Consider the following 16,547-nt stretch of genomic DNA (forward strand, 5'->3'; position numbering starts at 1 on the left):
GTGCTTTCTTGCCAGGAATGATAAATGAAAGCAAAAATGAGCTCTGTTTCATGCACATCTAAGGTGGGAGATTATATGAAATTAACACCGCAGGCCAGATACTGTAGCTTGTGCTCATATTTCTGAAGGGATTAAAACCATCGGTTGCCAACGCAAGACGTATATTTCTAGGATCACCGGTAAAGTCTGGAAATTTCACATCAAACATTTTTCATGCCTTCGAATGTCGTGAGTGTCTTAACCTACTATTTGGATTTTGCTCAGTCACATGCCACCTCATGTGCTCAGCCATTTTTGATGACATATATATTCTTTGCAATTACGGTTTTAAAGGAAAGTACCTAACAAAATAATGTATTGATAATTTCAAATATTTTTATTTAGAGACGGAACAAGTAACACATTATAATGAATTACACCTAAGAATTTTGGCTAGTTTCTTCTTCTGTTTTTTCCCCTTCTATACCAACTTATAGCGAGATGTCTTATATCATGTACAAATCTCCTTGTTTGCATCCTCTCCCTAGTACAACATACAGTCATTTGGGTATGCATCTATCTTCTTGTAGTCCAAGCCAAGCTTGTTAATAATCTTCTTTGCTTCATAAAAAGATAGAGGGAATTCAGCTTGAGGAAAAGCATCTCCCAGTAATTCCAATAGCATGGACATCGCCTTGTTAGTCATACCACAGAAGCATTTGATATGATAAAGCTTCACTAAGAATAACAACTTAGAATACTTTGTGTACCAAGAATAAAGAGGCTTATCAGCTTCGTTCATGAGGTCAAAAAATTCCCAGGCAGTTTCGTTTCTAAGAAACTCCGGATGAGGCCCCTCTACTTCATCTTTATTAGGATCCTCACTTTTGTGAACACCGAAAACATTACGCACAGTATCGTTCATGGCATTGGCTTCTTCTGCTCAAACTCTCATATGTGAAACTACTGGAACTGACTCAGCAATCATATCTAGTCGTTCCCGATGTAGTTGCCAAAATACATACACTCCTTAGAAGGGCTTAAATATCAAATGCTCTATAACAATATCTCTTGAATACCACTTCTTGAAATTATATTTAGAACATGGACACTAAATCTTACTGTTTACAGTGGCACTAGCAAAAGAAAAATCCAAGAAATAGTTTAGACCAGCCAAGTATTGCGGAGTCGACTGGTGCAAGTTGATTCATGACCTATCCATCACTAACATTACTCAAAGAGAAGTTAAAATGAATTTAAGATGAAGTTCTTCAGCTTATAAAGGAGACTGCCAACGGATAAATAACGGTCAACTTTTTCTAGTTGTTTTAAACCGCTAGAAATTTCTAGCATTTATAAACATTTTCTAGCGGTTTAAACCGCTAGACATTTGGATTCCAAAGTCAATAGGTAACGTTCTAAATTTTCTAACAGTTGTAACCGCTAGAAATGTTCAAGTCGGAGGGAAATTTGAATTTCAAAATAAAAGGGTAACGGTAAGAATTTTGTAGCGGTTGATAACCACTAAAAATTGTCAGTTAGGAGGGAAATCTGAATTTGAAATTTTAAAATTTCTTGCAACATTAAACCGCTACAAATTTTACCTGCGAATAAAAAAAATAAACAGTAACAAATAAAAAAAAGAATAAGTGACTAATAATAAAATTAAACAACTATAGTTTTAAATAAATAAAAACAAATTTTAAATAAATATCAAAATAAAACATAACATAATAAAATCCAAATTATTAAAAGTCAATATAAGGGAAGGGCGTAAATCAGGGGTGAGGGGTAGAAGTAGCATCATCCTGATCATCGTTTTGTGGATCCTCCTGCTAGTTCTGCTGGGGCTGGGCAGGCTGCTGGTCATGTTGGGGCTGGGCTGGCTGCTAGTCATCCACTACTGGTGCCAGGCGTATGTCATAGAACTCAGGAAATGGGATGTTTGGAGCGAAACTGATCATCATATCACACATGGCCATAACGGTTGCTTTGAAGTAGTCAAGCTGTAACTGCAAATGACGATCATGCTCCTCCATCTTAGCCTCCATCTTGGCCTCCACCTCTCGCCTGATCTCCTCTCGCAGCTCATCTGAAGACAAGGAACTCGGCCGCTTTGCTCCTGTGCTCGTCTGATGGGACGCCGCTACTGACTAAGAGGTCCCCGTAATGTTTGAAGGGCCAGCGCCACCTGAGCGAGGCAACCTACTTAGTATGGATCCAAGACCGAGCCCGCTAACTCAGCCAGGATGCTACACTCAGCCACAACCCACTAAAAGGGAGGCAGTGGGATCTAAAGTAGACCCCTGAGACTCCCGCAGCTCTATATCGACCTAAGTCATCCGTGCTTATCAAAATTAATATAAAAATATTAGTATAGAATATTTATACTACTATATTAATAGTTAATTAATTAATTACCTACCGCCATCTCCTCAACCTCATCTGATGCAGGAGACCCGTCTTGAGGCCTGTACAGATAAGGCCACATCTCGTCATAGGTAGGCGTGTATCCCCGCTCTTGCCACATCTTTTCCTTCTGTAAATGAAATGAAAAAAAATTATTATTTACAAATTAAATACATATACACAACATATAAATTCTTTTTATGTACTTACAATTATAATCTCATCGTAGATGATAGCAAAGCTCCTCGATCCAGACCTATGGTGCATTGTTTGTTGCCTGACGCTTCCAGCATTTTTCTAGGGAAGAGCCTAAAACAAAATGTATAAAAATTAAATTAGTCAAATTGAACAAAAAAATAAAAAAAATTTATAATTAATGTAATAATATCATACCATCTGCTCAGCCGACATCGTAAAATACACAAAACTTGACTAGTCTTGCTTCGGGACTCCACCAGGTATATCTGCTAATATCTCCTTCAAGGGTCTCGTCTCGTCACCTTTCTTCTCCCACCACAGGTCAGCCCTCTTGTTCTTCTATGCTATCCCAAGTTTCTTGATGGTATCCGCCTTCAACTCCTCTCCTAATATAAATTTACTCTGTAATTAAATAAATAAAAAATTATATTATTTAAGTAATTTAAAAAAGTTATAAATAAAAAAATTAAATAAATAAATAACAAATTATAACCACACAATTAAGTAATTTAAATAAAATATATATATTCCCTTCATCACTTCCCAACTGTTCTACTTCTTCTCTATTGTGATTTTCTTCCAATCCTTCACATAAATAGGGAATAAAGTCCATTGCTAACCAAGAAGGCGCAAATACTCATTATATAGCTGGCCACCTTTCGTAGTCTGTTGGTGCAAATCATTCAGCGACACAACTAGCCGTCTGCTCGTCATTATGGATAGATCTCTAGCTGTCAACCTCCTATTGGACTTGTTCTCCTTAGAGTCCACAAAATTTAATTGGAAAATTAATTATATATTAATTAAATTAAAACAATTTTTTATATAAATCAAATAGTTGTCAAATTAAAAAGATTAAATAAATACTTACCCACAAACTCCACTTCAAAACTGGTCTAACACCTTAGAGCACGACGCTATTCATTATGAGGATTCTCATTTCCCTGAACCTCCTACTTCTCCTCCAAACTATCATCATTATGGGTTGTTCATCCCCTGAGAAATTAGCCTCATCATTAGATTGGACATCATCATTTGCCATGAAGTTCAAGATGTCTCAGATCATAGTCATGAATGCTTGGGAATGGCTCAATAGCACCATCACCCCTAACACCATGATCCTCATTGGATCTATCAGGATCGACTGGCTCCTTCTCTAATCGACAAGTTATCCTAATAATAGCAAATAGCAATTGTAATAAAAATATATTTTACAACTAACAATTATTAAAAATAAACAATTATATCTATCAACTCTAAATAAATACTTCAAATGGATAATATCAAATAATAATAATTGAAAAACAAATATTTGTACATTTAAATTTGCTATCAACTCATTAAAAATAAATAATTATTTCTATTAACTCTAAATAAACCAGTCTACTATAAAAAAAATTATTTCTATTAACTCTAACTAAACCAGTCTATTAAACTTAATGTAAAAAATATAACTCTAAATAAATACTTCAAATAAATATAATCAAATAATAATAATTGAATAACAAATATTTGTACATTTAAATCTCATATCAACTCATTAAAAAGAAACAGTTATTTCAATTAACTCTAAATAAACCAATTTATTATAAAAAATTATTTCTATTAACTCTAACTAAACCAATTTATTAAACTTAATATAAAAAATATAACACATAATTCAAACTGTGGAGAACTATCTAAGACATACACTAAATAAATAAAATAAAAAATAAAAAATAATTTATAAATTAATTTCTATTCTTACCTGAAAATGTGGAATTCTATCTGGATCTAGATCTAGATCTGGAATTGGATCTGGATATGCTTCATGGAGAGAATTCGGTAGAGCTTCACTTTACAATTAGCCAAAAGTGTGCAAATGAGGCGGAGGGGTATATATAGGCTGTGATTTTCTAGTGGTTCTATAAAAACTGCTAGAAATTTGTAGTGCTGCCCCCTCTGTCGCCACCTATATGCAGCCACGTGTCAGGACTTCTCGGGAAAAATAAAATATTTCTAGCGGTTTCAATGACAACCACTAGAAAATTCAATGAAATTTCTAGCTGTTACTGAACCACTAGAAAATGCAATGATGATTTGCATTTTCTAGTGGTTCCAGCAATAACACTGCTAGAAATTAAACGCTGGAAATATGACGCTGACTTGTGGCGGTCATTTTCTAGTGGTTGGGTCAAAACTGCTAGAAATATGTGGGGTCCACACCCTTTCTTGTCAAAACACTGCAGATTTCTTGCGGTTTGTGTTATAACTACTAAAAATGTTTATTTTTGTAGCAGTTTTTTTTCATTGCTAGAAAGTGACCGCTGGTAATTTACTTTTTTTTTTGTAGTGATATGCATACTGAACAGAATGGTGTATGAGATATGCATTGATATATAGCATGACATGCATTGCATTATTGACATTTTGTTGTGATTTATTACTAATGAGATTTCTATGAAATCTCACCTCTTCCATATTCCAACAATTAGGGGCTAACTTATCAAGAGGCAAAGGAAAGGAAATAGAGTTGGCAGGAAGACTTCCTTGAATAATTACGAAATTATGTACTTTGGACTTGTTTTGTATAAATTATAAATAGTTATGTATGAATGACCTAATGGCTCAATAGTGATATAAGATATAGCTAAGTTGTGTTTATATGCCATTATGTTTGAGTTGTTTGAGAAAAACAAGAATTCCCAAGAAATAGCATAATAAGGGGATAAAAATGATCTAATAAGGGTCAAATTTGGTAACCACATGAATCTAAGTAAACAGTGGAGTTTGGTCACAAATTTTGGCAGGCTATTAAATCTAATTTTAAGCTTTAAAATGAGTGGTAATTCATTAAAATTGGAGTTTGTGCAAAAAAGTTAGACCTATTCAAAGTTAGGTATAAATTCTAAAAAATTAGAAAATAACCAAATGAACGATGCCACTTTGGCTTAAAACCGGACTTGAATAGTGAGGTTGCGAGAAAAGTGATTATTTTTTTCATGCAGACAATTAACAAAGCTTCAAATAGAATTTGAAACTACTGCATTTCAATTTTTTTTTAACAATTAGCTATGACTTTTTGAAGTTGGGCAAAATTTTAAAATTGCTATGAATAATAACCCAAGAACAAAGTTTTTAAAAAAACTTGATTTTCTAATCTAGTGACCAACAAATTGGTTTCAAATACTTCCATTTGATACATTATTATGTACAAAAGTAAGGTGTTGCACATGTGCTTAACCAAAAATTTAAAAAATGTTTCAAAAAGGCCTTAGATTTTGGTTTGGTTGATATAAATGTCTACAGTTAAATCCTATTCAGTTTAAAAGTTCACATGGAAACTTGAACTACGTCATTTTGAAGTTCGAATCCCAAGAAAAGGACTCTAGAGGTTTGACAAAGTTAGCAAAACATAAACCAACATAGTGCAATAGTCAATTACGCCTAAGTGAAATTATTCCCAGTAGCGGCACTATATATCTCTGGTTGAGAGAAGAAAGTGGTAGTGAGGAAAGGAGGGATTCTCTCCATATACTTAATTTTCTTTTCACTACCTCTCCTCTTATAATCTCCATCATTGATTGAAATTTGGACAGTTTATAGGAAAAATGACAAAAAAAAAAATATCTGCTATATTTTAAAATGGCAAATAGGTCATACTAACTACTCTTATAATGGTTTTGACTTCTTTTGTAATAGTTTTGACAAGTCAAAATCTATTAAAATTACTTATTTATGATTTTGAAATTTAATAAGTATTTTTTGTCATTTTTCCTAGTTTATATTTAATATTTATTATATTATATAAAATTTAAAAAAGGGGGGTCATATATTTTACTACTTATAAATGGTACAAGATATTAAGGTGGATGAGCTATTCTTGATTAGATCCTGCTTTGATTATTTTAACGGGATAGTTTCAAATATAAGATAATTATGGAAAAAATAGTATTAAATAGTAAAAAACTTTAAATTGGGAATAGTCATGATGGTCAACATAACCAAAGTGGAAGGATTAATTATATAAAGTCTAATGATACTTTATTTTTAGAGAGAGATGCATAAATCTGGTTACACATAGTATTTCAGCATACCATCTCTTACCACGTAAAATAGCACCTTCTAGCTTACTAAACTCTCTTCTTTCTCAAATTGGATAACATAGAACCTAGGCAGTTCAATAATAAAACAACCCGAATTAAAAATAAAAAGAAAAGGCTAGAAAAGCAGGATGTGATGTCATCTATGATGGATCAGACATTAAGTTGCAGGTGCGAAGTATGGGGCTGTAAGTCGATGTCCTTAGCTTTAAGATCGCAGCCATGGTTGCCGGAGTTAATGTCACTGACGCTGGCCTTCCATTCCGGCAACTCGCATTTTGATTCAATGTTCTTATCGGCGTTCTTGTAGGCCATGTATAAACCCATTTGAGCTACTCCAAACATAAACCCCAGCACATTTGGCAGCTGAACAACCCACGATTCAAAACTTCGATTTGTTCGTAAACATGCATATGAATTAAATGTAGAAACAAGATAACTAATTTGCAGATATTAAGAAAATTAGTTAAGTTTGTTATTAAAAAAAAATATGTGCTGATTTTCTGAAATACCTTCTTCAATCATTTATAATGAAACCACCCCTTAATGAAAAATCTCTTAATATGTGCAATTAATATATGGATAGCTTGGAAAAAAATTATAAGTTTTGAAGACAAAGTAAATTAAGATATCATATTTAGAATCAAAAGAAGTCCTCTAACTAACCCCTACATTTACAATCATGGGAATATCATGAGGGCGCATATCTCAGATAAACCACAAGACTTTACCAAAAAGGTACTAATGAGTTTTTTCCGCTGAAGTTAACCTTATTAATGCGTATTTATATGCATACTTAATATATATATATATATATATATATATAAAATAGAGAGAGAGAGAGAGAGATGCTATGACGTGCTCACCATGATGAAGTAATCTTTGCTGAAGAAGCCATAGAAAAACCACATGGTGGCGGTGAGGGTAAGAAAAAAGGACAGAGAAAATGGCATGAACTCTACGCTTTTGGTTTTTATGACCCTCCTCTGCAATTGTTTTTGGCCACAACAAAGTAAGCAAAATGGAACAGTCAGATATATATATATATATATATAAATGTATATGTATATGTAACTTATATACGTACCATGATGCTCAGAGGGGCAGCGAAGACGGCGATATTAAAAACGGCACAGACCCAGCCGACGGCATGAACACGGTCAATTCCCTTAAAGGCGAAGACGGAAATTATCATGGTCAACCCAAACCCTCCTACGTCAAAAATCGCTAACATCGCCATCGTCGAAATCTGCTTAAAATACGAGGAGGTCGGTTTAAAAACAATAGAGAATCATATTTAAGGGGGTAACACACACACACACACACAAAATTTATTTTTCACCTTCTGTTTCCTTGGCGCATATATAACGTATAATATGAGGTAAGTGATTTCGATAACACAGCCTATAGAATTGATGGTGATAATCAAAATGGCGTGGCTCTTTAAGAAACCATAATATAGAAGTAACAATGCACTAAGCAGTGCAACCACATATGGGATCGATTGAAACCCTTCTGACGACTTGTTCTTGTATATTGTGTAGAACGTTGGCCTACCATTATTCAAACAAACACAATGGTCAGATTATATATGTGTGTGTATATATTGCATGAACTGTTTCAAGAGGATTCATAAGTATATGTACAAGGGTTTTTACTTACAAGGGTGCTAAGAACACCAGGAATGCAACAATATTACCTGTACAGAACAAGAGTAGGAAATTAATGAGACAAGTATATGGCTAAAATACGAAAACGAGAGGATTAATTATTGTTAATATGACACATACCCAGAAGGCCAAAGATGAAAACCAACTCATGATCAGAGAAGAAAAACATTTTTGGTCCGTCTAGGTAACTTTGTGTCAAGAGGAAGTCGATAGATCGATGGATGTTGGTTCTACTAAGCAAGGTTGGCTCCATTTATATATATAGGGCCCATCATCAAAAGGTTAGGCAAAGATATTGATGAGGTTCCTATTCCACTGTAACATATCCTTTCATCTCCCTCTCCCTCTCCCTCTCCCTCTCTCTCTCTACCCGTTCTATTAATGTTGTCGTCTTTTATTTTGTGAGCCACTGTTTGTAGGGTGAAAAGACAAAACATATGAGAAACCAGAAAGGAAAGTGTAGGCTTGAACCCTAAGCTTTGATGAGGGTAGGTATGGCAAACCCCTATCTTCCCTCTAACTTTTTGTATAACTAGATACGTTGGCGGGCTGTTTATTAATGTATTAATTATTTGTGGAATCTAATTACTCACATGATTCATGATTATAACTTCTGTGTTTTTTTGCTCAAAAAAAAAAACTTCTGTTTTAAAATTGATATTTATGACGTGTATGAGATAAGTTTTGATGCTATATATAATGCCCTTCGGTAATCTAGATCTTCTTAAATTTGAAAATTTTATTAGACACTTTTATATTTTTTATTATTTAATATTATATATTCCCAATAAATATTTAAATTTATCTTTGACCCCCTTTTCAAAGGGTTATACATTGTATTGCAAATTTGTCTTAAAAGTTTTCATTCAAAAGTGCCAGGCACTTGAAAAAAATTTTGAGTTCAATATTACCTTGAAAATCTAAAATCATAGAATTTTGTCCCTCACCATCAAAAAATCATAACCTTGACTATATAGTGATGTTGACCATTAATATTTTTAACTGCGGAGAAAAAATTGTTACGATTTTAAACTTTCAAGAAAATATTAAACTCAAAAAGACTTTCAGGTGTTCAACACTCTTAAATAAAAATTTTGGAGTTAAATTTGCGCATAACCCTTTTTCAAAATTAAATTCTTGCACATTGCTACTTTTGACAATCAAATTCTTATAAATTCTCAGAGCCTGGATAAGCTCAATAATCAATTGAATCCTTTTTTTTTATATATATTGCCAACATAATCAATTGAAGCCATGCTTCATTGTCTATTTAAATATTATTAACAACAAATTCATTAACAACCAGAATGAATATCGTGAAGCAAACAGTCACATAGATGGACAATTGTTAACAACAATATTAATATACTCCTTTTGTCCTTATCATTTTAGGTGTCCTTCTACAAGAACTTTTTAATCATTTTTATAAAAATCTTTGGTAGTTTCAGTGATCATAAAATATTATTTCTTTATATGCCAATATTTAATAAAAATAGTGAGAGTGGAAATTGCTATAATATTAAAATTTAGTATACTAAAAATGAGGATAATATTTGAAATTACTCGAATCTTATAACAAATTTAATATTTTAAACTATTTTTATTAGTACATGCAAGTCAATTAGAAGGTTCTTATGTTAATAAGGGCAAGAGGGTGTAATATCAAAAATCTATAAATAGCCTCACTACTATAAATAATGGGGTTGTGTTGGACTTGTACAATTTCCTTTTTATTATTTCAAATATATAATATTCCAATATATATATATTTATTAATACAACATAAGGATGATTTGCTGGTCAAAAAAAAAAACATAAGGATGATTCTATATGGCAAAAAAGGTATTTTATGATTATTAATTGACTCAAGCCTTACTAGATCAATTACTTCAACAATTCTGACATAGCCTTTGTGATCTGATCTGTATTATATGATAATTTATCTATTTTATAATTTGTGTTATAAATTTGTTTTATACTATTCTAAAAAGGAAAAAAAATAAAATGGGAAAAAAATCCAGATAAATCCAATTAGACCCCTTGGCCTGATTATAAACTTGTTAAGAATGTAGGTGTAAATTTAAATTTTAGTATTTTTAATTACACACCATGTATATATATGTATATATAATTTCTTCCTTCTCCATCTTATTTGCATATTTATTTATTGTCACTTTCGAACATTTTGAGTTCTCCATATATATATATATATATATATATCTATGTTTTTATAAAGTGAAAATTATAGATTTTATTCTTTGATTGAGTAAATTGTTTTAAAAAATGTTTAAGGGAAAAATATGCACACCTTAATCAAAGGACTTTGCTCTACAAATACTATGTATTAAGAATTTTTAAATTTCACCTTCATCCGCATTTCTAGCTTAGTGTCAATATAGAATATTGATAGCAAAATTACACTTTTAGTTTTTAACTTTACACAAGATTTCAGTTTGATCCCTTAACTTTATATAAAATGTATTTTCAATCGTTTATTCTTAACAACTGTTAATAAAAAATTTTACATTGGAATTTTACTTTTGACAAAACATTCTTATATGTACATGCTAACATATTAAATTTAATTTTTTAAATAATGATTATTAAAAAAATCCATGATTTCAGAATAACGATCTCAAGGTTAAAAAATTTAAAAAAAAATACTTTTTATTTTTCTTTCTAACATTAAGAGACCAAACTAAAACATTGTATAAAGTTAGATGACCAAAGATATACTTTTGCCAAATATTTACTAAATCATCTACAACCTTCATAACTTAGAACCTTGTAAATTCACCTTTTTAACCTTTAAAAGTTAACAATAAACCCTCTAAACTGTTAAGTCCATGCAAATAACTCCTAATTATTAATTTTATACTCTCTTAAACTTAATTTACTTTTGTATGTATAAAACTTCCTCAAATTTTTAGTTAAGCGTAGATAAATCCCTTAGGGTAAAGGTGCAAAATTGCATAACTAAAAAAATCGGGTACTGTGTGCACTTGAGAAATAAGATTAAGGGTAAATCTGCACATTTATATATCCAATTCCTTAAACTTTAAGTAATATGCCAATTAATAATGAATAAAACTAATGTATGGGAGTTATCTATAGTGCAGATATCAAAGTTCAGAAGTTATTATAAAATTTCAAAATTAAGAAAATTATTTATATATAGCATAAAATTCACAAGGTTTTTGTATGATTTAGGATATTGTGTGAAATAAGTCACATAAGTATTATTAGAAGGATTTTGCATTTTCCATAATGACAGAAAAGTGATTATTGAACTTAGAAATTCACAAAGGGTCACTTGAATAAGAAAAATTCTCTTTTAATCACACATGACCAAATGGGGATTTTGTGATTTGATAAAATGACCATATTGCCTTGTGAATTAAAGAATGGGCATTTTTACAATATCAGCAACATGATTAATGAATCATGTAACAATATCAACAACTCTCATAACGCTATTAAGCACATGACATGAAAGCCTTTTATACTTTGAAAGATTAGGTAGTGGGAAACTTTTCAACTCCTGTAACACGATTAACAAGTTATTTAATGTTATTAACAAGTTTGGTATCACCAATAACAATAGGTTTCAATTCCAGGAAATTAAAGAAATGCCATTTTTACAACTTATTAACAAGTCATGTAATAATATTAACAACTCTCATGATGTCATTAACCACACAATTTGAGAGCTTTTGGTACTTCGAGAGATTAATCAGTGCATAATAAATAGGAAAATTTTCAACTCTTGCAATGTTGTTAACAAGTTATTTTTCCATTAACAAGTTTGATATTGCCGTTAACAACAAGTTTCTGAAAAATTAAAAAGTGACATTTTTACAACTTTAGTAATGTGACTAACAAGTCATGTAACGATATTAACAACTCTCATAATGCTATCTATTAACCACATGATCTGAGAGCTTTTTATGCAGATTAGTCGATGCATACTAAATGAAAAAATTTTCAATTTATGTAACGTAGTTAACAAGTTATTTAACGTTATTAACAAGCTTGATATCACTATTAATAATAGGTTTTCTAAAAAATTAAAGAAGTGCTATTTTTACAATAGGTTTCCTAATTCATAAGGTTAATACGGTCATTATATCAAATTACAAAATTCCCATTTAGTCATGTCTAATTAAAAGGGAATTTTCCTTATTCAGGTGACTTTTTGAATATTTTCAAATTTAACAATCATTTTTCTGTCATTTTTCCTAATCATTATCTACAATGACGTAGCAAGCGGCTTTTTATACCACTTTTTAACCGATGTTAAAAGTTTATAAAACTACATTACTAGCATACACTCCCCTCTTAAAATTGATGTTAAAAGTCCTCCCTAAGCAACATTAATTGTCTTTCTTGCAATAGCGATAACAAGTCACATCATCTATAAATCATGAATAATATGATTCAATTTTTTTTTCCAAATTTTATGTAACGCACCAAACATGTATATCTATTTTAATAATTAAGGGGAGAGGAAAGTGTCTATGGTTTTATGAAGGAAAAAAAGGTGTGGTCAATATATGAATATGCTTCGTTAAATTGATGATGCGAGAGACCAAAAGTCGGCTTTCAAATAATACCAAAAGAGTTTGATATGATCACGTAATTCGATGGTGACAACATAGGAAGAATATAGGAAAAAGCATATATATATATATATATATATGTATATATATGTATATATGAACCACGGAATATTGCGTATTAGTTAGATAGTGATATTGAAAGGAAAAGGACGGTGGAAGTAGGGTTGGCTGCTAATGGAAAAAAGATAAGAAGATGGAGAAGGGAGCTCACAAGTGTTCAGACTAATTATAGCTACTAGAAAAAAGTCATATCATAAAGAACCTTTGTCATTGCAACGTAAACTAAACTAGCTAGTTGGTTCAATCTAGTTCCCAAAAGAGGGAAAAAAAAACAAAATATTTGGTTCAATGAAAAAATTAATGGATATGTATCTAAATCTGAAATCATTAGTATAAAACATTTTATGTATAAAATTAGTCAAAAACTAAAAAAAATAGCCCAAAACAAAGATAAAAGTACTATCCAACTTATGTACTGGCCTGGTTCAATCAGGGAAGACGTTCTTTTTATTTTTCAGTATATGGTATAAAATGACATTACTTTTAAGCGAAGATTTGTATTCGTATAATATGAAAATGAAAGTCATTGTAACTTTAGCATTCAATGTTAAATTAAGATTTGTAAATAGATGTATGGATTAGCATTAATTATTCAATAGGAATATAATAACTAACGTGTGTTTTAGGCAATACAGTCTTCTCTTAGTATTAAGCTCAAATCTATAGCGTCTTTTTGTAAATAGTTAATGGTTTTCTATCATGCATGATTTGATCGTATAGAAAAAGTCAGAGGCTCTTTATAATAATACCTTCAGTGTTTAATATAAGACTTAATTGACTAATTTGGGGAGATTATAGAAGTTACTAAATTACATAATTATAGCATATATTATATGGTCTTTCTAAAATACTTATATGAATCATTAGATTAGTGGCAAATTAGTTTGGATAACAATAAACAAAATACCTTAAAGTAATTTAGTCACTTGCTTAATCTCTCCAAATTAGTTAACTAAGTCTTATATAGTAAGACCAGAGGTAGTATTAATTAACTCATTATACATATGTATAAATAACTCATTACACACACACACACACATTCTTCATAATGCATGCTCTTTTAATCCATGGTGACTTTTGAAACCCAAGTTATTCACTCCTTCTCTATTCTTTTTCATTTTGTAACCGTTAAGGAGGAAAAGTATGTTATAGAGTTTACTTCTTCAAACCTTGAATTATAAGGTACCCACAAATAGAATTGTAAAATCATGGGAGTTTATTAAATTTTTGTCATACTATCAAAATTAGAAAAACAAGTATAATCCTTTAGAAATAATCCAAGGTTGAAACCATTGCAAGGGGAAAAACCTATCAATTCTATAATATCTGGAGGAGAACCAAACCATATTGCAAGCCCAAGCAAACGGCACAACAAGAATTAAACCATGATTTGCTATTTTTTAAGGTTCTTAATAGAAAGAAGGGATCATAGATAAGAATTATGCACAAAAAAATTTTGTTTATGTGAATAGTAACATTAGCAATTAGAATCAACAATGTGTAAATTTGGATAAATGATATACAATTAAGATCAGTGATATGCAATAAGGCCTCAAATGCAACTAGGCACCTATACTATGTAATTAGAATTGGGCATATGCAACTTTGGATCAGCAATATGCAATTAAGATCCTTATATGCAATTAGGTTTCATATGTAACTAGGCATCCACATATGCAATTAGAATTACCAATATGTAACTTTGGATCAATTATATGTGTGACATCTTACTTTTGTAACTCATATCATCTCAATTGGAATTACTTAGAACCGTTTCTCATTGGTTAAAGTTGAAAAAATTTGAACTTTGAATTTCTTAAAATTTGAGTTACTATTCATTATAACCCTTATAAAGGCCAAAGTTTGAAAATTTGCAACCAATTCTAGAAAAATCACCATAAGGTGGTTCCAATTTTTATGAAAAATGTCACATCTCAAAATTTAAACACTGAAGAAAGCCGAACTGGTGATACTGGACCCCTAGGGGCAAAATTAGAAATTTTATCGAAACTCCCAAAAATGGAAAAAGGCCAAATTAGAGGTTTTTGAGGCACCTATGATGTTTTGGGAGTGAAAATGGCCCAAAATAAATTATGGCAAAATTTTCCAAAAATAATTATTTTTGAGGAAATAGTGAAATTTGAGGAAATATAATTATTTTAATTATGTAAGGGCCTCAATAATTCAAGAAAAAACATGGATAAATTCCTTGGGAATATATTTGAATTTATGAAATTATTTCCAGGCAATGAAAGTGAAGGGAATAATTTATAAGGAATTTACTTCTGAAATTCTATCGGTAGGAGCCCAATTTCGGAGAAAAATGTGAAATAAATAGTTAGAGGTTGTGAAAATTTTCCAAACTTTTCAGATCATGCTTTTGATTAAATGGGGATTTATCATGGAAAGAAATAAATTTTTAGGATCCCCAAGCTATTTTTCCTCTTATTGGGCTAAAAAGGGGTAAATTGGATGGAAAATTGTAATTGGAATTGAACCAAACCAACTCCATTACTTCCCAACCAGATTTGGACATTTAGTTAGCCCATTTTGGTCAGGAAGGACGTGCTCCCCAAGGCCCAAAGACCACATGTCAAATTGTTGGCAACTTCTTGACCATTGGATTAAAAATTACTTGGTGAGCAAGCAAGATATTGTGGCCCATATTTTTCCTGCTTTTTGGACGAAAATTGGAAGGCATTTTGGGGAGAAAAATAGCTTACCAAGGGCAGGTTTGGGCAGCTCATGAAGGTCTATAAATACCCCCTCTATTCCTTCACATTTCGGCCAAAATAGGGAGACCTTGGGGAAGTGCTGCCAAAATTTCTACCCACCTCTAATCACCTTCAAATCACTTTAAGCAAAGGCCAAGCTATCAAGTTTCCACCACGGATTAATCAAGGTATGTATAAGCTTGATTTTTATGCAATTGGAAGGTTAAAATCATGTCTAATCCTAAGGGAAAACTATGTTGAAATTTTGGCCAACATAAGGAATGTTAGGAAAGGATAGAAACTTTGATTATGAGCTTGGATTGGTATGTTTGGATGTTGTTTGGAATGATTTATGGAAGAAAATCAAGCCAGAGTTCATGATACTCAATTCGGCCAAGTCTTGTTCTTAGGGTTAGGAATTGTTTCAATGTGTTTTGATGATTCCAATGAGTTTAAAAGATGTTTTTGTGTAGGAATATACTAAAGGGAAGTGTTTGAAATCATTGGAATCAAAAATGAAATTTTTGGAAATAGGGAACCCTATTCAACCAAGCTTAAATGAAAGGAAATGAATGTGATTTTGTAAAATCTAATTAGATATTTGGATTCTACATGAAAAATCATGTAGAAATGACCTAAGAGATTGATTGAAACAAAGGGGAAATGATTAGGTCAAAAATCCAAGAAAAAAAGGGATTTAATGTTCAAGTATTGTATAATGTGTTTGAATGGTTGGTAAATGATTGGCATTGATGTTGGTTTGCTAGGTATTTTTCCAAATCATCAAGGAGATACCCTAAACTTAAAGGGGACAAG

General features: G+C 31.4%; 1 protein-coding gene across 1 annotated transcript; it reads right to left on the reverse strand.

The window, feature by feature from the left end:
• Positions 1 to 6,821: 6,821 nt before the first annotated feature.
• LOC114759707 (bidirectional sugar transporter SWEET9-like) lies at positions 6,822 to 8,507 on the reverse strand. The gene is made up of 6 exons (XM_028948929.1): positions 8,459 to 8,507; positions 8,331 to 8,367; positions 8,011 to 8,221; positions 7,756 to 7,917; positions 7,535 to 7,654; positions 6,822 to 7,034 (listed from the first exon to the last, which is right to left on the reverse strand). Exons 1-6 carry the CDS (start codon positions 8,505 to 8,507, stop codon positions 6,822 to 6,824), a joined length of 792 nt encoding a protein of 263 aa, XP_028804762.1.
• Between the last annotated feature and the right edge of the window lie 8,040 nt (positions 8,508 to 16,547).

Source organism: Neltuma alba, unplaced genomic scaffold (assembly GCF_004799145.2).
Source record: "Neltuma alba isolate B1F8T4 unplaced genomic scaffold, ASM479914v2 tig00010885_pilon, whole genome shotgun sequence".
NCBI lineage: Eukaryota > Viridiplantae > Streptophyta > Magnoliopsida > Fabales > Fabaceae > Neltuma > Neltuma alba.